General features: G+C 37.0%; 1 protein-coding gene across 2 annotated transcripts in view; it reads right to left on the reverse strand.

Moving 5' to 3' along the window:
* The window catches only part of Cntnap5 (contactin associated protein family member 5), a 787,874-nt gene extending 764,736 nt beyond the window's left edge, over positions 1-23,138 (reverse strand). For both annotated transcript variants that reach the window (XM_027936831.2, XM_027936832.2), the window contains exon 1: positions 23,057-23,138. In XM_027936831.2, coding sequence (XP_027792632.2) covers positions 23,057-23,138 — 82 coding nt within the window. The remainder of the gene's footprint in view (positions 1-23,056) is intronic.
* Between the last annotated feature and the right edge of the window lie 326 nt (positions 23,139-23,464).

Here is a 23,464-nt window from a genome sequence, read left to right on the forward strand (position 1 = left end):
TAAATGCCCATGGGGTTCATGAATAGATAAGGCTGAGAAGAGAGAAAGGAGATAATTAGTGGATGACTTCACATTTCTGAGTGAAAATACTTTCTTATACCTTCTAGACTTGAGGCTCTGACTGCCCTCGTATGTATTAGGGACACAGGGGAAATCGAGACAGTATGCAGGCAAGGGCTGAAGCATGGACGGAATCCATAACAGTATACACAATAAGGTCCATTTGGGCTGCAGTCTTATTACTTGTATAGGTCCAGGCATCACACAGTTAGGGAAGTCAACTTTGCTGGGGTGCACTTCAATATGATGTCATGCCTGATGAAGACTATGTAAAGTGATATTCAACTGGGAAATGGGTATGCAGCTAGGCAGGTCTAGGTCCAAACCAAGCTCGGTGTGTACCAGTGCTGGATGAGACATGTTGGATGAGACCATTCACCTATGACAGTTGTACATTCTCCTCTGTCAAATAAGGATCATAACACTGACTTTGTGAGCCATAGAGCCAGACTTGCTGAGCTAGTATTTCTACTTTCTAGCTGTGGCCTTAGGCAAGTGACTTTATATCTCTGTGCCTTTGTTGCCTGATCTATAAGCTAGGGTTTAACATACACTACCACATAGGATTTTCATGAAAGTTAACGTGCTGGCAGAAGCAAATAACTCAGAACTGCTTCTGGTTGGTAATAACTGTTACATACTTGTTTTTGTCATCAATCTGGGCTTTTCTATTGCTTTCACATAGTAAGAACTTAATTCTCATGCTATGGTAGACTAAGGAAGGATGATTTAGAAAAGCTTCTCTCAAAGTTTAGTATTAGAAAATTTTGAGATTTCACAATCAAAGAAATCTCTTACAATTGGAGATTTTAAAGCCCATTCCAACATTAATAAAAAAACAAAAGATACACACACACACATACACACACACACACACCCCTCCAAGGCTCTATTTCCCTCCTTGATCCAAACTCAGCCTGGTTTCTTTGCTTCCTCTGCAAAGAGTCTGGGCTACTGAGGAAATGTTGAGGCACCCCCGTGGAGCCTTTGATACTGTGAAATGCTTTTTCATTTATCTCTAGAAGGTTCCCTTAGCATTAACAACCCATTTGTCTTCTTTTCTCATGCGAAATGTGCCTTATCCTATAACTTGACCTGATAGGAACATGATTAGCTAATTGCTGTGGGCACCTGATATTTGAAAGGAGAAATGGATCCCTCAGCCATCTTTCTTCTGATGCAATGGGAAATGATGAAGTTCAGTGGTTTCTCAGTAGGAAGCAGCTGTTTCAGGTGAATATTCAGAGACTTGCAAATTCTAGGTATTAAACTGTTCTTATTTCTCTTTGTATCTCTCATAGGGGGATGACAGGGAAGGGTGAGGAAAGGACAAAGGGACAGGATCTGAATATATTTTTTTTTTTTACTCTTTGTAATGAAGTTGTTCATCCCTGTTAATTCCAGATTTTTGCAATGCACATACTCAGCCACTGGCAAAACTGTGAAATCTTTTATGCTTCCCTTTCCTGTCCTTGTCTTTTTCATTTCGTAAGACTCTTCCCCTTGGCGGGTTCTTTTTCACTGCCTTCGGCCCCTGGAGCTCAAACTCATCCTGTCAGGAGTTGAGAAATGGTACCTGCTTATGCACACTTAGATAAAAATCACGAGTATTTAGAGCAAGATTGTCCCTTCTCCCCTCCCTGAGGACTTTGAGGGTAATCAGGGACTCCAAGCCTTCCCCCTTCATCTTTTTTGGATCTTGGCCATATTTTGGAAATCAGGAGAAATATAACGAAGTTTATGCAAGAAAGATGCACAGATGCTCATAAATATACAATGTCTTGTGCAAATTTCAGAGGTTTCACATCACCTCTTAACACAAACTAGAAATCCTTGAGAGTCCTGAGGTAGCACCCCTGCAGGGTGTCCTGTGAAGAGCCTGGGAGTGGGGGAAGGAATGTCTTACCATCAGTATCACTTTATTTTTCTTTCTTCCCCAAGATATAAAACTAGTAAAAGGGATTATCTTAATATTGCTATAAGAATTTTTTTTTTCAAAAAAGATGAGTGTTAACATTATTATTTCCAGCATGGTGCATTTTTTATCAGAGAATGTTAAAGAGATAAGACATTCACAATTATAACACTGTTCTATGTTGCAGCACTATCTAATAATCTACCTTAAATTAGAAAAGGGGGGACTGGAGATGTAGCTCAGTGGGAGAGCATTTGCCTAAGATGCAGGAGGCCTGATTTCAATCCCATGAACTACTAAAAAAATAAGTTTGGAGAAAGCCATTTTCAACTGGAGGCTGAACTGAATGATTCAATCTAGGCCTCAGGGCTGCTCTCCAAAAAGTGGTTGTTGACACTGTAGTTCTTTCTGGGGATTATTTAACTTAGAAACAGTTAACCTATTAGCATCAAATTGTTGTGGACCTACCCATTTTTAAACCAGAGCAATGTTTAGAATCTCATGTTTAATTTGAAAATTTCATGAGATCATTCTCCTACAGAATATACCTGTATTTTCTTTGTTGTTAAAATAATGTGTATTTCCTAAGCTTTGAGTGAAATTATTGCTCTAAAAAGATGAGCTTGGTTGATGAGAGAGAGAGAGAGAGAGAGAGAGAGAGATTGAAACTGTGCTTATATCTGTGTTTCCTCATTACCATTAGTTTCTTCAGTAACATGGGAAGTACTAAAGCTCCAATTGAGAAGTTTGGGTTCTGAGATAAGGACACCCGGAAGGATCTGTGTGTTCAAACATACCACGATCATTTCACAGGATCCACCCACATGCTAGTGGAAGTGCTAAGAGCAACGATTTGGCATTATGAAACATCAAAGCAAAAATGGAAGCACACAGGAGGACCAGCAACAAGGGAACAGTGTGGGACATGATCTCCACCAGGATGGCTTTGAGAACACATGGGACTCTGTCTTCAGTCTGAAATAAAAAGCCATGGTTTATATTTACAAGTTAAATATGTTTCTTTACCAAAAGCTAAGGTGAGTTTCTGGTTTAGAACTTGCACTCAAAAAATATTTTGGAATGAAAACAATTTCAATCAACCTAAATGATACTGAGACCCTCTTACAGAAGTTCAGTTCCCAGCTATGTTATGAAATATTTTCAATAGTAAAGACATAGTGCTTTGGAATCAGCGTTGGATTTTAGAACAACCATTTTAGGATTGCATAGATTGAGGCACATTAATTAGATAGCTTAACCTTAAATTTCTTTACCTACAAAATAAAAATAATAATATTAAAAGCATGACTTAGGGACAGATTATCAGTAGTGTATATTAATGATAAGATATGGCAGGGAGTAGCCAGTCTATAATGGCAAATCCCGTTACTATACACAGAATAAGTATAAAATGCAATTCTTAGCATTGACTTGCGGTTAGACAGATTCTTAATGAAAAGAAAAGTAGATGCCAATAAAAGGCAGCATATAATTAAGGGCTTAAAGATTTAATATATATTGTACAGGCTTTGAAGGCTTAGAGAAAAGCAATGTTAATTAAGACTAGAGAAGGGAGCATAGAACAGGCCCATGGGGAAGAACTGTGCAGACAGAGGTGAGACAGAGTTCATAGTTCACTCAGTTTAGGAGACACCACCAACACAAAATTTCACCAGGTACCTTTGAGTGAAGTGAAGAGACCTATTTCTGTCAATGTAGGGCCAATTAAGTGAAAGAGTGAGTGAGAGAAAGTAGAGACAACAATGGCCTTTTGACAATACTATTCTTCGGTGATTTCTAGCTTGATTCATTTTAGACTTCAGGGTTCATGTTATTGGAAAATCTCACTGAACCTCCTTCCCAATCCAGGTCTTTTCACAACCTGAACTGTGGCCTCTGCAGGTAGGTAAAAAATAAGAGTTGCATTCTATTTTGGACATTTTAAGAGAACATTGACAGAGTGGGGCATGCACAAAGTAAAAGAACATGCTTATGGGGAGTTGAAGAGGGAGAGAAAATGGACATCAGGATTAGAGCCGTAACAGCTACATTTCCCAGAACTATTTTCAATTGGCACGATGAAAAAATTCCCCTCTGCCTTAAATCTTACACAAAAGTTATCTGATATTAACCAAACAGTTAATAGATTTATGTCTCTTTCTCCACCTTTCAAGGATAATGACCAATACATCTCATTTTTTGTTGTTGTTTTGCTTGCTTTTTTCTGCTTTCTTTAGTCTTTCTGTGTCTATAAAAACCAACCAAAAGATTGCTAGACCTATCAGAAAACATATTCTATCCCACAAAATGAAGTACTGTCAAAATCTAGAATAAAAAACAAAGCCAATTCAACTCTTAAAAAATAAAAAGAAATAACAAGATTTCTTGAAGCATGGTGGCTGTTCTTAGGTATTTTCCGAAGAATCATGAAGAGGACAAGGAGACTTGGCTTAAGAAGCTTTGGTAAGCAGGGGTAAGAGGAGTCATCTATTTATACTTGGAGGCTGACTTAGATAAATGGAAGGATGTCGTATCAATCACAATCTATGTTGAGGAAGTGAACTGTTCTGTGAAGTCATATTTCTACACTTGAGAAGTCAAATAGGATGGACAAGTCAACTATCTGGAATGCTTTTAGGGAATGCGAAGACCTACATAGGTTATGCAGGCTGTGACCAGACTATAAACCTTCAAAAGTCTCTTATCCAACTCTGCAGTCTCTGTGACTTCTGATTTTTCAAGCTGCCTTTTATTCAAAAAGCAGACATGTTTTAAAGGCCAAGGCTGATCATCTCATTTCCACTTAAAAGACAAATTAAAGACTGTATTTCTGATTTAATTGATTTTAAAAATTGAAGATTGAAGTGAAGCAGATAAGCCATCAAAGCCAGGGTCCTTATTTCAATGATCTTTGAGCTGCTAAATGAAGTAGAAAATGTCATCTGAATAGATTATTGGTTCATGGCTTTTCCTTAGACATGCAGCTATGTCACTGCTGAAGCTCAGGTCATTTTGGCACCTTTAGTTTTCATTTCACAATGTTCTTATCTATATATCTATAGGGCATATATATCCATAAGGGGCTTATCAGAAGAAAAAATGGTCCAAAGTTCCATACTACGAACAGTCTGTAGCTATTGCCTGAAGCACATGGCACCCTGCCAGAGAAGCCCTGACCAGATGATTTTTAAGAAGAGACAAAACGTTGAGCCATAAGGAGCCTAGAAAAACTGAAAAATGGCTTGAAATTTGCCATCGCAGTTTTTAGTGCAGGATGTGTCCTCTTAGCACCTCTTTGCTCTGTGCCTGCCTCATCGATATTATCTCTTGTCAGTCTAAAAGCCAAGGAGGAGAGTACAGGGAGGCCACTACTCCCACAAATAATACAAATTATAAGAAATATCATTGCATCAGAACATCTTCCCAGATTCTCAAATCACTCTTTTTCTTATTTATTTTCACAATAGCAGATAGGGTATATGTGTCATTACCCTTATTTGGGAAAAAATATACAGAATGGTGACAATCAACTCATACAGTGAATAGTGGCTGAATCAGGAGACAAAACTCTACTTCTTTTTCTTCTAATACTCTTCCTATGGAAAGAGATACTAGACTAAAGCCTCTTTTTTTTTCTATTTTAAAAAACACATGAAGATTCATAAGTGACTAATAGATCAAAACTAGCTTCTCAAACCCTGGCTATCTTGACATTTCAGGCTACATAATTTTCTGTTCTGGGGGAGTCCTGTGCTTGTAAGTTGTTGCTTCCCAAGGTCCCTGGCCTCTAAACTAGATTTCAGTAGCAAGCCCTCTTTTGAGACAATCAAAAATGTCTCCAGATATTGCCATATGTTTTCTAGGGCAAAATCGTTTCTAGTTGAGAACAACTGTTCTACCCCAACTGGGTTTAAATTCTTTACGGAAAAAAAAAGTGAACTAAGTTAATTAACACTGAGGAGGTATTGTGCTGTGTGTGGGCATGTGTGCACACTCACACAACAATAAGAAAGACAAAGAAACCTCCCTAAGATTTTGGCTCCCTCTGGGAATCATCCCAGCACCTTACATTAATGGTGCCATTTGGGTCTTGTTTTCTAATCTGGGATGAAAATGGGATGATGTGTAAAATGAGACATCAAGTGTGGGATATTTATTTCTCTATACACAAAAATGACATCATCTCCCAAAGAAGCGACAAAACACTTAGCTATAGGAACCCAATAAGTCAAATTGAATTTGCCAACATAAATTGATATTTATGCAGAAAACACAGAAATCTTTACCCCAAACAATGTATCAACAAGGGTGAAAACATCAATAGAGTTATACATTCTACCCTTGAATTGATTTTGTTTCACTTGCTCAGATGTTTCTTGGATTAATTTTACTAATGAATTTTCACAGTATATATTCCCTTGACTACTAAGCCACAGCCTGAACTTAATTATGATACTGTTTCCTAAGTCTAGGTCTTTTATCAGACCATTAATGAATGGAAAAGATTTGCTGAGATGACAGTTAAACTAATACATCTTGTTTGTAAAGGACAAATCAAGAATGCAGGGTGTGCAAACTTATATAGAAAAGTAAATATGCATCCATGCATATATAAAAACTGTATGCATTATACTTTTATTTAAATGTCTTATCAGTTCTTTGTAAAATGAACCATTATTCAGAATGTATATTGTGACTCAGTACCCAAAATTGGTACAGCAGTTGTGAAAAGAATAATAGGAAAATGTCACTATTGTAGACTCACACTTTTAGAAAGAATTTCTACCAAAGTCTTCTACCAAAGTCATCTACCAAAAGCAAGTGGTACTGACTTCTTCAAGGAAAAAATAAAAAAAGAGCTTTGGTACAAATATGCACACACAAAAACAAAGCCTTACCCACAGTCATGCATACCATATTTCCTAGACATATGACATGCTATAAGTCTGTATCAAAACAATTCATCAGTATCTTAAACCAAAGGAACTATTTTATAATCGTATTCTGGTCCTGCATTCCTCAACTAATTGTATGTCCTTGTTGGAGGAGGTCTATGTTTATTGGCCTAAATAAATTCAAAGTTCAAGTTGCTCATTAATCTGATGTGTGCTTGTTATCCAGATGCTCAAGCATTGGTATCACCAGATTATGTTACCAAACTATCAAGCCAAAGGTATTTGAAGTTCACATTCTGTCTATTAGACAACATAACCGTGTAAGAGAACTATAAAAAGAAGATAATAAATAAGAATGCAAAGCATGCTTATCAAGCAGCATCCTGAATAAAACGGCCATGGTGGAGCATGCCCACACACCTCCCAACAGTTTAAGTTCCTCCCCTTGGCAAAACACATTTGATTTCAGAAAATAAATAGATATTATTTTCCATCTAAATGCCCATTTCAATTCATTATCTAGAAAGGTACATATTCACAAAGGTGACACCCAAATCAATATTGACTTTGGGGTATAATAAATCTTGACAGTCACTGAAAGAACTGGTTTGTATAAAGAATATTCAATTGTACAAATCTATGGTTTCTACATGTATTAATTTAATACTGACCATAAAAGAAAACTAATAATAGATCGTTAAAAAAAAGTGGGTATGAATCTATGTATAAATGTATTATTTTACATTATTAAATTATTTTAATAATTTATTACATGGCCTGCACTATATTAAATTATTAAATTATTTATAATACTAACTTCTACAGTATATTAAATTATTTATTACACTAAATTCTATTAAAATATAGAGCAGGGGCATTTGTAGTTCACTGAAGGGAGGGGTAAGCACATCCAGATTTTAAATGCAAGGATGTTCTGATGGATGATACTTTAAACAAACACCTAAAGGTATTATTAACAGTGCAACCAGAATGAGAAACCAAGGCTGACTCCAGATATGCAACTTTTTTTTTCCTTAATTTTGAATGTTCTCTCCATTTCTACTCACACTAACTGATATCAGGGTACAGTAACAGGTCCTCACTGATGGTGGCCCAAGGTCCCTTTCTTTCAAAAAGTTTAGGAGATGGAGGCATGGGACCACGGAACAGCACTCACTGTGTCTTCCTTCAGGGATTGGACTTCTACTGTTCCAGATCCAGGTTGCTGCCTCTGTTCGGGTTTCACTCCACCCACCTGTGCTTCAATTTATCAGGTAGTTACTTTGCCTTTCATTGTGCTATATTCAGGCAATTTAATCACAGCTAACATGAGATCCCTTCCTTTGAGGAGGTCCCAAGGGAATGTCAGGGCTGGAGGTGGATAATTCAAGGGCCTTTGCAAGATAATTCTTTAACATAAAAAATAGCTGTTGACTACGAACTAGAGATCACGGTGAGGAGGCGATTTTTTGACAAGCTACTATATTTTCAAATCAGTAAATGCCAATAAGATTGTCTTTCCCTGACACTCATATAAAATAGCAGCAAGAAAAAAAAAAACAGATTTCTGTTGGGTTAAAAATAGAAACTTCTCTTTGAGCTATTTGAAACATACAACGCCTTATTCTTAGCTAATAGTCACTTAAATGTGCAGTAGAGGAGCATAACTTATTGTTCTTACTTTATCAACAAAGAAGAGACTAATGTTGGAGGTGAGGGATATGCTAATTCTTCTGGTTTTTTTATGGGGGGGATTGAATTTAGGGGCACTTAACCACTGAGCCACATCCCCAGCCCTTTTTTGTATTTTATTCAGGGACAGTGCCTCACTGAGTTGCTTAGTGCCTAAGTTGCTGAGGCTGGCTTTGAAGTCTCCATCCTCCTGCCTCAGTCTCCAGAGCCACTGGGATTACAGGCATGCACCCCATGCCCAACTAAATTCTTCTGATTTGATCATTGCATTCTACAAATACCAAAATATCACATTGTACCCTATGAATATGTATAAGTATAACGTGTCAATAAGACTTAAAAAACAGATGTCTGTTGGGTTAGTGTGATTTGGGGCAGAGGTAACACTTAAAGCATTTAATAACCTGGACCTTGGCTTATAGACCAATGCCAGCACTGTCACAGGTGCAGTGCTCCCAGCTTGTAGCCCTCATGTGCCTAAGCCCTTCTGCATGCAATTACACTTAGAGATTTCTGCAATTAGAATAAGACAGCCCTTCATGTGGTAACTTCATGAAGAACCAGGAGAGAAATAATACTCTGAGAAGCAGAATTCTGGGCTTTCCCATTTTCCCAGAAGCAGTTCTCCTTGTAATTTATTTTACATACAAAAATTTTATGGACAATTTCATTTAGGAAACTAAAAGATCCTGGTTTTGAAATGAAGTTTAAATATTTAAAGGCCTTTATTTCTTCAGAATGCAGAATCTTTTTGAGAACTAGAACACACAAGTTATTAATGGCCTCAGTGGAATAGCTTCAGGATGCTCAATGCCCCTTATTGGTAGCAACCACTTATAGGAAAATGGAGGCATAGCTGTAGGGCACTGGATATTGAACACATTACTTAACTTCTTAGACCTAAGTGGGAAGGTCCACAGAAACAGCTGAAAAACAACATACAGGAGACACAAGGATAGACGGCACAATTAAGTCAACACAGTAGCCTATGTTGAAGGAAGAAAGTCATGAGATCTTGAGCACCAAACAAAAGTCTAGCTGTCCATGCAACTGACAATGAATCAAACCAGTGCAAGAGCTGGTCCTTGTCTACCAAATGGATGCTCAAGGCCAGCATATAATCTGTGGCAAAGAATAGTGTTATGGGGCTGGGGTTGTGGCTTAGTGGTAGAGCACTTGCCTAGCACGTGTGAGGTACTGGGTTCGGTTCTCAGCACCACATAAAAAAATAAAATAAAATAAAGTTATTGTGCCCATCTACAACTAAAACATGTATATTAAAAAAAAAAAGAATAGTGGTTTGGGGTTCACACTTATCAAACTACCTTCCCATCTAAACCACCATCTATCCCTACTGAGTGAAAAAGAGATTACAAACTGTGTCCGAGATGAACCCTGTAGTTTAAAAAGATAAGGAACACATCTGAATGCCACCCAATCAATTCTTGCCTTGTTTGTAACTTTGATCATGAATAGGGTTTTCCTCATTAGTGCCAAAATTTTTATTATTTACTTGACAGAAATCATGTATTTATGGCACATTATCTAATGTTTACATACATATAATATATATGTATTGTGAAATTATTGAATCAAGCTAATTTACATATTCTTACCTCACATATTTATACCACTTTTTATTCAAGTCTCAATAAGTTTTTAAAAGTTTAAATAATATCCTTCATATTCTCAAATCATGATGAAATAAAACTGAAAATCAACAAAAAAAAGAACAGTGGAAAATATACAAATACACAGAAATTGAACAGCATATTCCTAAATGACCAATGGGTTATTTAAAAAAAAAATTAAAAAGAGAAATAAAAAGAAAAACTTTTTACCAGGAATTACAGAATGCTGATCAAACTATCCCTAGATCCTATGGGGGGAAGTATGGGAATCAGTGAGGCTTCTCATACTGGTAGCCATGGACCTGGAGCCTCAGGACAGAGCTAGGATATTGCCTAGGTCCAGAGGGAAAAGTATACATGGCACCATGGTATGTGCTATAGAAGCTAAAGGTCCTGGAACTGCAGCATTCTAAGGAGCCTGTCCTCCTTCCTGTGAGGCATATAAAAGTCCAGGGCTTCTTGCAGCATCAAGAGGTCTGCTTCTGGCTCCTAAAGCAGGATAAAGCTTATAAGTGGCTATTTTAGCAACTTGTGTTCTGATTGTTGGGGAGTCCCAATTAGTTCCTATTGTGGAGCAAAGCTGTCACTCAAACCTCACCCAGTTCTCTAAACTGAAACTAAAGCCTCTAAGACTGTGAGATCCTCCTATAGTTAAGCCTGCCAATCTGATGCTGTGATGGGGTTACTGTTACTTTCCCATTTATCTTATCCCATCATTGTGGAGTTCCACCCTGGCCTGGGAGCCAAGGTTGAAGTGACAGTGTGGTTCCTTTCTCTATGCTGTTTTCCTTTCTCCTCAAGCTATTTAGGGTTCCCATCACTTAGTTACTGATTTCCAGAGTTCTCTCTGTCGGTATCCTTGAAATGCAATCTTTCCTTTGTTAACCTGGCTTTTCTCTGTGGCAGAGGTGGGGCAGGGTGGCAAAAACATTTAAAATCTAAACTAATCTTAAAGTACAAAATACACTATTGTTGGAGGTACTGGGGAATGAAATCAAATTGTTCTATGCACGTGAATAAGTAACAATGAATCTCACTATTATTGAATAATTATAAAAAATACACTATTGTTTTTAACTATGGTCATCATGATGTACAAGAAAACTCTGAAGCTTATTTCTCCTAAATGAAACTTTTCATACTTTTTGACCAACACCTCCTCTTTCCTCCCTATACCTTCAGTGTCTGGCAACAACCATTCTACTTTCTGCTTATATGAGTTTGACTTTTGTAGATACCACATATAAGTGAAATTTTGCTATATATGCATTTTTTTGCTTGGTTTATTTCATTAGTATAATATCTTCTGTGTTCATCTACATTGTCACAATGAGAGGAATTCCTTCCTATGCAAGGCCAGATAGCATTTCACCATGTGTATATACCACCTACTCTTCATCCCATCTTCTGATGGACACTTGCTATTGTGAACAATGCTGAAATGAACAGGTAAGTGTGAGATTAAAAAACAAAACAAAAAAACCACAACATGTATCTAACAAATTCTTGGAGTGATATGAAAAAATATAGAGATAAAAATACTGCAATTTTATCTCAAAACATGTAGAGATACATTAATAGTGGACACTGATCATTGACTCTCCAAGGCCATTAGTAATACATCCTGGCCACAAAGAGTTGACAGAAAGATTTAATGAGTGACACACCCAGCTTTTATAAATTTGTAGATCAACAGGAACTTCAGTAACTTCTAGGTATGGGGAACAGACTCTGCAATATTGGAGTAATCTGACCTGAACACTGGGGCAGAATTTGTGGTCCTGGAAACACAAGGTTTTTTTCTACCCACAGAGAGACCAGGTTCTGCAAGATGAACACATGCCTATCCCCTTAAGTTAAAAACTAGCTCAGCTTTAGCACTGGGTTAAATAAAACAGAAAACAGCTTTGAGCTTTGAAGTCAGGAAAAATGGATTGAAATTCTAACGTGACCATCTACTAACTATATGACCTCAGATCAATTCTCTAACCATTCAAGCCAGTGTATTCTCACTCTAGAAGGGGAGTGAGAACCACTGTTCCATAGAAATGTGAGAAGGAATAGAATGAAACTTCATCAAATACCAACCTTGACACAGGGTGCAAGTTTGAAACCCAGGCAAAGAACACATTAGTTAATTTTATCTCAAATTTCCAATGCTCCAACACTTCAATCTGTTTCCTTTATTTTGTTTGGTTGTGTTAAATATTTATGATTATTGCAAAAGAAGATACACGAGTCTTTTTTTTTTTTTTAACTATTCTGGTGATTTCAACTTGTGAAATCAGGAAAGAAAAAATATGCCCTTGTTGACCTCAATCCAGCTCCTCATAGAACTCATTTGCTCCTAGGTAAACCTCATGAATAAGACAACACATGCCCAGGTGATTGCATAGGGGGCAGCCCAGACCTGGGGAGAGAGCTTGGAATTCTTAGTTACAGAAGCCAAAAAGTGTCATTTTTGTCCACTAAGCAGTCTGGTGGGTTTCCTTCCTTTCTGTGAATTGATATGTCCTTTTTATTTCCCATTATTCGTAAATCATAATCTGCAGCTTACACATCAGTAACAGTTGATAATGGGAAACGAAGCAATCTGTTGTTCTGAGAAGAGGAGAGACACTGAAGTTGTTTTCTTCAATACAGAAAGTACACAGTACCCAGAGTTTGCTTTGAGTACTAGAAGACATGAATAGGAAGAAAAAGCCAAAAATCTTAGGCTTGTGCCCCTGGGTATATGCTGCTCTCTGCTATCGGTTAAGTTAATAAACTTGGCTCGTGAAGTTTAGAGATTTGGGGAAAATATTTTTATCATAATATAAACACAGATGTAATATGGAGCTGAATGACAATTTACCAGAGTATTTTCGATAAAATTCAAGAAATTGCATTTTTCTGTGGCCACTTACAGCCTTAATATCTGAACTCCCTGGATTCTTGTGCATGTCTTTATTCCAGCAAACAGCATTTTAGTGGAAAAGTTTGAAAATAAATAACTAAGGCTACAAAACATAAAAAATAAAGTTATTTAGTAAAAACTAATTGAAGCAGGCAGAATGAGAGAAGAAAAATAGAAAGGAGAGAGAGTGATGAGAAAGAAAAAAAGTAGAAAAGAGTAGAATTTGGGGAAGACAGGAGAAGGGAAAGGAAAAAGAAAAAAAAAGAAAGTAGGTACATTAGAGTGAAGAGGATGGTCATTGAAAACAGAGCAGAAGTAAAGATCTTTGGAAAAAGAAAGAGGCATTTTCTATGTTGAGCAGGAATGAAGTGATGGGGTGTCACAGTACCTAGCGTTTGCTTTGAGATAATAATTATTTTGATGGCTCTTTCTCTGGAATTATGTCAACAGTGATTGGAATCCTTTTTCCCAGACACTGCATTGCTATTGCACAAAAGGCTTTTATGGAATGTATAGAGAAGTGTATGGACAATAGGCATTTCATAAATATCCATGGACGCAATGAATGAAAGATGAGGCTCTTGCAGATGGAATGAGCCTTTATTATTCATAAATTATAGCACCTGCAACTGATTGTTCACTCACAATCAACAAGAGCAAATGAACACCTCTGCTACTTATTCACCAGAAGCAGCTTCCATGGTACACAGAGGGTAATACAGCTCTCTGGGATCTTCCAATTCTACCTCCATCTGCTTAAACCTCCTGCAAATGGTGTGTTGTAGGAAATGGCAATTCCCCTCACATACCTCAGAGCAGGGTCATTGGTGTTTCCTTAAGATCTGTTCAAATTTTTTTTCTCACAAAGCTGACATAACCTGCAAGGGGCTGCTCAGTTTTCTTTGCTCCTCCTACTTCTCTAGATGAACCTGGTTTCCCACTCTTTTATGAGGCTCCCTTTTTGAGTTTCTCAGCAAGTAACTTCACTGGCCAAGGACCAGAAGTAGTGCATGTACTATGCTAGAGTCCAGGAACCAAGTGAGGAATCCAGAATAGTCATATTTCTCTGTTAGGTGGAGGTAGTTTCTGCCCACCATCCCTTTGACATATATGTCACAGTAAGAGCTTGTTTATATTTACCTTGGCAATCACTCAGTGCCCTGATTATCCAGTTGAAGAGGAAGCAAGCAATCTATCTTGGTGTGACACTGTGTCATTGCCCTTGTCCTACTTTATATTATAATTGAATGTTGAGATTCACTAACAATTGTGATAATAGGCATAATTATTAGATGCCCACACCATGTTCGCTGTGTATAGAGTAACTCATATTATACTGTGCCAACTTTGCAAAGTCCATGTTCGTTAGTATCCATGGGAAGTATGTAGGGAGAGAGAGAATTAAATCAATCCAGAACTATGCAACTTATGCCTTTCCCTTGCCCTTCATTATCTCCTCTTTGCCTATGTGTTGTACTTTTGGCCTTATAATATGGAGAGACTGGGGGTTACCCTGGGCATAAAGAGGACACAGATCCCACTTTCTTAGACATCCTGGACTTTCCTGTTTGCTTTTTCCCAACTGAGAACAGTGTGTTCTCCTCCCACCAATATACAGCATACATTTCTATAAATTTTTCTTTCTAATGTCTGTTTTAAGTATTATTCAGCATAGATTTGTATTTCTATAAATGCTTTACAACTTACTTTTATGAATTGGAAGCCTTTCTACCCCCATAATTAGAGATTCAGGGGATTAGTGCAATTGGCTGAGGAGTTGTTTGGGGCATTGGAATCAGTGGGCTTTCTAAGGGCCCTGGAGGTGGACGTTGGCATTTCAGGCCTGTGTGGGTAAGGGCTTGTGGAGGAGTTTCACACTGGTGATTGTGCCATGCAGTTTAACAAGGTAGCACTGGGATTCAACACCCTTAGTCCCCTCCTCCCCATCCTTAACAGAATAGTGAGCTCGGGGAAAAGTCAAGGATGATGCACAAACTGTATGAAGACATGACAGAGAGAAGGGGTGGGAAAGAGAGGAAGGAATAGAGAGGAAGTGAGGGAGGGGAAACGGGAGATGGATCTGAACATATATATTCGGCGAATAGTGGCCTAGACTAAACACCTACAAAACATCTGTCAGTTAGGCAAATTTCTTTAGATTGTTATTTTCCTTGCACTGTCTTTGGAGGGATATTTCTGCTTCCAAAGGTGGATAGTTAAAAATAATATACATCACAAGTAGTGTTTTGGCATTTCCCCTTCACTTTCTTTCTATCTTCAACATTACTGTTGTCATCCCTTAAAACTCCATCAATGCGGCTGATCCAGGGAACAGATGGCATTAATCAACCCCCAAGAATATGCACAAAAGCAATTAGGAATGTAGAGACACGGAATTTATGCCTGAAAATCAATTACCAATGATAGCAAATCAACGTGGCACAGCCAACTTCTCTTTTTCTCTCTTTCCACTGAGCAGCCATTGATGACAGTGATGATTCCCCGGTTTACCCCCCTGTCAGAGGGGGAATGAGAACCAGTATGTCGAGGTTTGATTACATATTCCTTAATGACTAGTTCTCGCTCTGATGACAAAAGCCAGCATAATTTACAGACTAGAAGATGTATCAAGATGATGGATACAGACAACATGTGCTGTACACTGTCATGCAAATATGAAATACACTGCACTGAGAATATGGTTATTTGGTATTCCCAGAGAGGAACTTCATTTCAGAGAACAGAGCACCTTTTCTAGCATCTATAGCTTTCATTTGTCAAAAACAATGGAAGCAGCTATAGAATACATTTTAACCACAAATCTGTGCCTTCTGTGAGTTTACTAGCTTATATATCCCCATGTCTTGAATTTACTTGACCATTATTTTCTTTCCGAACGTGTATAAACCGCAGAGTCTAAAGAATCCTTCTTAAGATCCTTACTGAGAGTCCTCTGAGTTACTGTGATCATCTCTTAACTAGATTTCTTAACACCAGTTCTTGGACTATTCCAATCCATCCTTTACTGAGTGATTAAGGAGGAATACAAAAACAAAAAAATCTGATTATGATAACTATATATATAAAATCCTCAAATAAATCTCCATGGCTCTAAAAATAAAAATAAAAATAAAATCCCATTAATGTAATGTTTCTACTTCTATCCCTATGCTAAGTAAGTTCTTTGCCCTCTTTCTCCAGCTAGTGGATTCAGCTTATTAAGCCTTAGTTTAAATTTAACTCTCTTCAAAGAGAATACCTTGATGCTCTAGCCAGGTTTAGATTCTCATTTTGTGCCTTACATCACACCTTGTGCTTACCTTTATTATTGAATTTTTTTACTCTAACATTGTTAAAGATTTAGTTTTCTGGCTGCCCAGTGTTCAAAGTTCCTTGAGATCATGGACTACACTTCTTTTTCATATATTTCTCCAGCTTCACATGAATACTTGAGTTTCAGAAAAAGAACGACCATTTGGGATAGATTTCTCTGATAATTCTTCAAATGAGTAATACATACAAACTATTATTACTTAAATCTTCTCTAACTGGCTTAAAATGAATGATGTCATAGGAGTTTCATAGTTGTTTTATCAGGATAATGTTGTAGTTTTGCAATTTAAAAAAAATCTTTTCAGTAATTTAATATGAAAGCCCCATTGAACACAATCTAAACTTTGTATATCAAACCTTGAGCTAAAAAAAAGGACTTTCACAACAAAATGATCATGTATTTTTTAGACTATATAGGAAATGCTCATTAAAATTATATAAAGCAAGTTAATAAAATTAGTTCCAACTTGGCACTGAAATAAAATGAATGAACAGACTTTGTCTTTAATAAACCAATGGCCAGTGCCACGTAAGAAGATAATTTCCATATGAAGGCATGCAAGCTTATACAGACACAGGGTCCCATTACATAGCTTACACATTCGATAAAGTAATCCAAACTGCTTCTGCTCTTTAATTTAACAGATACCCTATTCCTTGGATTTTAAAAATGATAATAAGTACTACTTATTAGTTTAAAAAATAAAAACAAATAAATACATTTTCAAAATAAGACTCTAGAGCAAGGGATGTGGCTCAGCAATAGAGTACTTACCTAGCATGTATAAGGCCCTGGGTACAATCCCCAATACCACAAAAAAAAAAAAAAAAAAAAAAAAAAAAAAAAACCACAAAATAACAACAGCAAAGTTAAAAAAAACAAACAAAAAACACAAGTAATAATAATCTAGCAAGAGACATCAAGAATTTCAGTTAAGGAATAAAAAAAATCTTAATAGAATTATACTATGTACATATATGAATATACCACAAAGAATTCTAACTTTAATTATATCCATAAAGCACCGATTTGAAAAAAAAAAAAACTTAATAAGAAACCATTTATTTATTTTTTTATTCACTTCCTTATCCAGTGTCTTAGGTGTTGGACATAGACATTGCAATAAAATATGACCATCAGGGACCTTAGCATCCTAGTTGAGGAGACAAGGATTTTGAGAAGTGCTATTTTTGAAATTGTAATGTATGGGAGTACCAGATCTAGCTTAAATGTGTGTGTATGTGTGTGTGTGTGTGTGTGCGCGCACACACGCAGATGCACATGTTTAGTTAGCCAAGTGAATCAAATTACAAATGGAAAAGTATATTAAAGACCAAGCAGATAGTTTATACAAATAAACTAAAACCAGATGACCTGGCTTGTTTTTGGAATGTGTTGGTATTCCACACAGTTCTCTAGGAGGAGTTCCTTTCATGGTATTGTTAAGTGTGTACATGTGGGAGAGGGGTTCAAAAATCATCAATTTATTTATCTATATCCTTTCCTTATCAAGGTCTTTTTTCTCAACACTTATGAAAGTTATATAAATCATCAGGTACCCATCCAGATGGGAGGCTTCTCATCTTTCATCATTGTGATGTTAACTATTTTGCATCAAGTCTAGATCTCAATTATTTTGTTACTTTTTAAAGGTATGACTTAGGAGTTGACTCTGGCAAAAACTGCTGATCTATGCCTTTTGTCACAATATAGTTACACCAATCTCAGAGAAACCATGCCCAATTTCTACAAAAACTAATATGTAGCACTTAACCAAATGCATTGGAATGAAAGTCACGGTTTGCAAAGAATTTAGTATTTAAAGAGAGATAAATATACTTCCCAATACTGAATTTTTCATTGTTTAGCTTTGTGATCTTAGGGAAATCATTAACTTCTATTAACCTAAAACTTACTCCTCTGTAAACTGAATCTATAAATGTCTACCTAGCTGAGCAGCCTTATAAAACTATGTGTATGAAGTGAGTGATATAAAGTGCCTCTTGTTGCTAGGAATTAAAACCTATTATTCTATCATTCTAATTATATTTACTTTACAATTTTGGAACACAGTCATTCCAAGGTATACACATGGAATGAGAAAATGTAAAAATAAGCAGTTTAAGAAAAAAAAAATACATTACAAGTAGGTAGTGCCTTAATAATTTGATCCAATCCCTTCATTTAGTACACAAAGATCATCAAGATAAGTAAGTAACCTTTACAAGGTCATTGGTCAGAAAGTGGCAGACTTTTGATGAATGAAGGTATCTTCTCTTGGAATTAAAAATGTCATTATACGCTTCTAATGAGTACACTGCAACCTCTTGATGAAATCCTATTAAGTAAATCACTATTGTCTTCTGGCCTTTCAGGTAACTAGATCCATCCCAGCCTTGCTTTCTGATGAGGATAATTCACATTGAATGTACAGGTTGCATTTTGCAGAGTTCTGGCTTATAAACTAAAAGACTTGGGATTTCCAACTAAAAAGTTTAGAAACATTTTGAATATTATCACATTGCTTTATAACAAATGGACACTGAAAAGTGATGCAATTCAGCCAAGGAACTGGGACTCAATAAAGATTTCAAATGCAATTGGGCAGAGGAGCAGAGTCAAAGAAAATTGCAATTTAGAGGATAGTTATTCATTAGGTCAAGAAGAAGTGGGGAGGGAAGCAGTTATTCATATAGAAACCAATTTCCTCATCAAGTCTGGAGTTTTGTTGGAAAATTATTGGTCTATCATTTAATTCACATGTTACAATTGTAAAACATACCAATCTGGTTTGGAAATAGGGAGACATGTAAAAGGAATGAAAAGAGAGTTCATAAGGATGGTACCATCAAAGAAAGTCAACTCAAAACAGTGGGAAACATTTTTAGGACTCTTCTAAATGAGCATTAAAGTGCTTCTTCACTTTTGCTAACTGTAGATGCCAATGAAAGTACACACCACCACAACAAAAACAACAAATAATCATAAAAACAATTTTAAGTTATTATCTCTTGAACAAAGTGTACTAGTATAACTATGTACTATGGAAAGAAGGAAGATTTTCCTGCTGAGAAGATCAGCATGATCTTTGTTTACTTATACCATTACTTATTGATTGGGTTTGTGTGTAGGCTTCAGATAACTCAAGGTATAGTGGGTTTCTTTATTTCAAGATCCTTATGATTAACATCCTCATATATTTTGAGTGCATTTCTGCATGATATGAAAAAAACAAAAGTGAAGAATTTCAGTACTCTCTCTAGGTTTTATACTTTGAAACTAATATGCAGCAGCAAAGTTAGATAAGATGCTAAACAATAATTTTAAGCAATTTTTGGTCAAAATTAAGGTGATTTATAATGACATAACATTTGCTTATTCTGTAAAATACATAGTCACCCTATGTGTATCCCTGCGTATATCCCCATTCCTACTATATTTTGAATGCAAGTTCTCTCTTTGTAACAGACTATCAACATATCTAATACTTGAAGAATCTCTATAGTAAGACATCAAGCTGCTGTTCTGTTTGAGAGCAGACATATATAACAGCTTCTGCTATTCAGCCAACTGTGAGCACTGGAAGGTTGAATGACCTGATGGGTATTTGATACTTTAGCTATAGAATAACTAGGACTAGAACTTCTTAGCTCTTCTAATTCCTGGTTTTACTTTGTGAACTATCAAGTTACAGGGCTGCTTCCTGTGTCAAAGGAGTTGATATTATATGTAAAATGGTTTTTCATTTAACATTGGTCTGTTATATCTACATTTGAAATTACCTAATCCCCTTAGGGTAAACCCACAGGAAATGTTCTAGCTATTTAATATCCTAAAAATCTGGAATGGGGGAATTTCCAGAGTTTTTATTATTTGTAGGTAATATATTCTCAGCAGATATTATTAATATCCATATTATAGCCAGTCCTTCTAAACTGACTGCATTTTAATTTTGTTTAATCAGAAACTTATAAAATCTATAATCGGATCAGCATTCATGTTTTCCTTGGAGATAAACTCCCAAGTTTTGTTCAGATCATAAGAACTAAACACACACACACACACACACACACACACACACCCCACAACAATAATAACAACAAACAATTATAAAAATATAAAAACAATTTAAAGTTATTATCACTTGAACAAAGTCTAGTAGTATAACTATGTATTATGAAAAAACTTGGGTCAATAATCCATTTTCAAGACTACTTCACAAATGACATGAGATATATTTTTATTCTTTAAAAATAGTTTCTCCAAATAAACTTTAAAAATGACCATTTGAAAAGAAAATGCTATTATTCAAGATATGTGCATAAATGGCATTAAATGACATGACATATAGATGTAAGTCCACACTCTATATTTATGAGTAAAGTGTGAACAATAGCAGTCTAGAGAAAATGTGAAATGTTAAGGCTTTTTCTTAGGGGTTTTGTTTGATAGGTTCTGAAAACCACCAATCTGTATTGAATTCAGGAGTAATTTTCTGCTGCTATCTTATTGTTCACCAAATTAATACTTTTGTACAGCATAATCAACATTTATCATTATTCCTTAAAAGCACTGACCCCAAAATATTTAGCAAGCAGTGTGCACTCAATTGGAACGTTGATTGGAAATGAGGAAATTAAACTGTCATTGATGAAATACTAAAGCTCATTATCACATTATCACAAAATTTCATTTTAAATGTTCAGAATTATCTCTATAACTGCATCAGCAATGATAAGCATGAGTCTTAAGTCCATGCCATTTAGGCTTCATGAGCATTATGAACACATATTAATCATAATTTAATTAATTTGCAAAAAATATCTATCTCCCCACCAAGCTCTTAAAGTGCTATTTGAGGAAGCCCAAACCATAATCTAATGGAGTATGTTCTATCTATTTCATCTTTATTTTTTACCACCTTTGTGGATTTTCAAAGTATCTACTCTTCAGATAGACAAATGTGCTAAAGGGAAAACAGTGATAGTTTACAGCCACACCTTTGAATCATTAGGACAATGCTGACCTCTAGTGTTCTAGAAGGTAGAGAAACTAGCTCAGAAACATACCTAACTTCCTTTTTCTAACCACTCAGATCTTTTTCTAAAGCACCATGGGAATGATTTCACAGAAGAAGAAGGAAGAGAAAGAAGAAGAGAAGGTAGAAGGGGAGGAAGAGAAGAAGAAAGGGAGAGGGTGAGAAAAGAGAGGAAAAATAAAGAAAAAATCAGATTCTAACCTGCCCCCACAAAACCTGAAATAATTTCTAAATAAATTTCCTCCTTTCCAGTGAGGTTGGCCTCTTTATCCCTCCTTCAGAATACAAACTTCAGTAAAATCTTTATAAGACTTTACCACTAACTGTAGGTTGTAGATCTCCCAAACTTCTGATCACAGATAGAAACACTGACTGTGCTCCGGACAGTTTTCAGTATATTATATTTGTCTGTTTCCCATTGGAACTGGAAAGAGATATTTAACTCCTCTTGGACTTACAGAGGTGGGAAGTGAGGTAAAGGATTCCTAAGTAGAAATATTATTTTCTCCTTTCTCTAAAAGGGATAGTACAGATTGCAAAAACTAATGCTAATGCTAATGATGATAATAATAATAATAATAATAATAATAATCATCCTGTTTCAATATAGATAATATTTCTGAGGTTCATGGCAGGGATATGGAAAAGGGGAGCAAACCCAGAAACTTAAGAGACCATGATAAACCATCCTTGGAAACAAAACAGATGGCTTAATTGCATTCCTTCTCATTTAGGAGTTCCCAGAGCTGGAAAAACTTCCTTTCCTCTGCCTAGAGAGGCAGCTGAGCAATTGAGCTTGAACCTCTGATAGCTCTAGCGATTTATTCAAGTTTGACGAACTGGGTTCTTTAAATACATAGTGCAGGTGGTGGATCCCCAGGTGTCCAGCTTTCCTGCCTATTAAATTAAATGTCGGTCCTGCACTTGCCGAGGTTAGAGTGTGAACGATAGAGTGCACACTTAGTGCATACTCATTATCTGTTTCCTTGGCACAAAGATTTTGGGGGTGGGGTGTGCATCAAAGCTCTTCCTCCTGTAATAGGGGCAGCCATTGATCTTGTGGTTGACTACATCGGGCCATAACTCTTAGGCCAAAACTCCCAATTCGGTTAAACCAGTGCCCATTGGTTGCAACACACCCCAACTGAAACCTTCTGCCTAAGGCAGTGCAGAAAGCTAGGTATTGTGGGGAGCTGGGCATACTGCAAATCCAAGGCAGCTGCATTCAGAGATGAGTCGCTGTCACTGTGCGCTGTGGCTGGGAGCTCTATCCCTGGAAGCTGAGCTCCCAGTGTATACTGTTGGAACAGGGGACCTTTTGGGCAAAAGCCCAGGCTGAGATTAAGCAGGCATAGAACACGAAGCTAGATAGGATGAGAAGGGAACTTTGCGAGAGAAGGGAAGGGAATCTAGCAGGGCTTGCGCATGAGAGCTCTGCTAACTTTTGGGATGGTTGGAGTGACGATGGTTCCACACTGATCAGCATTTCCTCCTGCCCTTCCGTGCCCAGAGCAGACACACTTGGGGTTTTGATTGCATTTCCGAATTTTATCCTTTCCCACCTCACCTCCCCGTCCTCAGATAGTAGTACTCACAATTTGTCGCTGTTAATCCTAAATGCCACAAACCAGAGAACAGCAAAGTCAAAACGCTGGTCAGCCCTGGTACAGAATCCATTTCCCCGAGTGAGTGGTCCCTTCCAATGGAATTCCAAATTTGCAGGCACCAGCCGCGGCTTGTCTCTCTTGTCCGCACCTTCTGACCCCCTCCCACCCCCCCTTGGAGAGGTACTCTCTTTCACTCCATCCCGCGCCCAGACGCTCCACCGAAACCGTGGGGAGGGCTTCTTCGCAGCTGCGGCTGAGGCTACAGTCCCCGAAAGAGCCGCTTGCTGTACTCTCCTTCCTCGGCTCGCCTCTTCCTCCTCTTCCCCCCTCCTTAAAGGTGCAAATCCAAACCCAATTGCAAAGACAGGCGCCTAGCTCGGTGGACAGCCAAATCCA

Source organism: Marmota flaviventris, chromosome 11 (assembly GCF_047511675.1).
Source record: "Marmota flaviventris isolate mMarFla1 chromosome 11, mMarFla1.hap1, whole genome shotgun sequence".
NCBI lineage: Eukaryota > Metazoa > Chordata > Mammalia > Rodentia > Sciuridae > Marmota > Marmota flaviventris.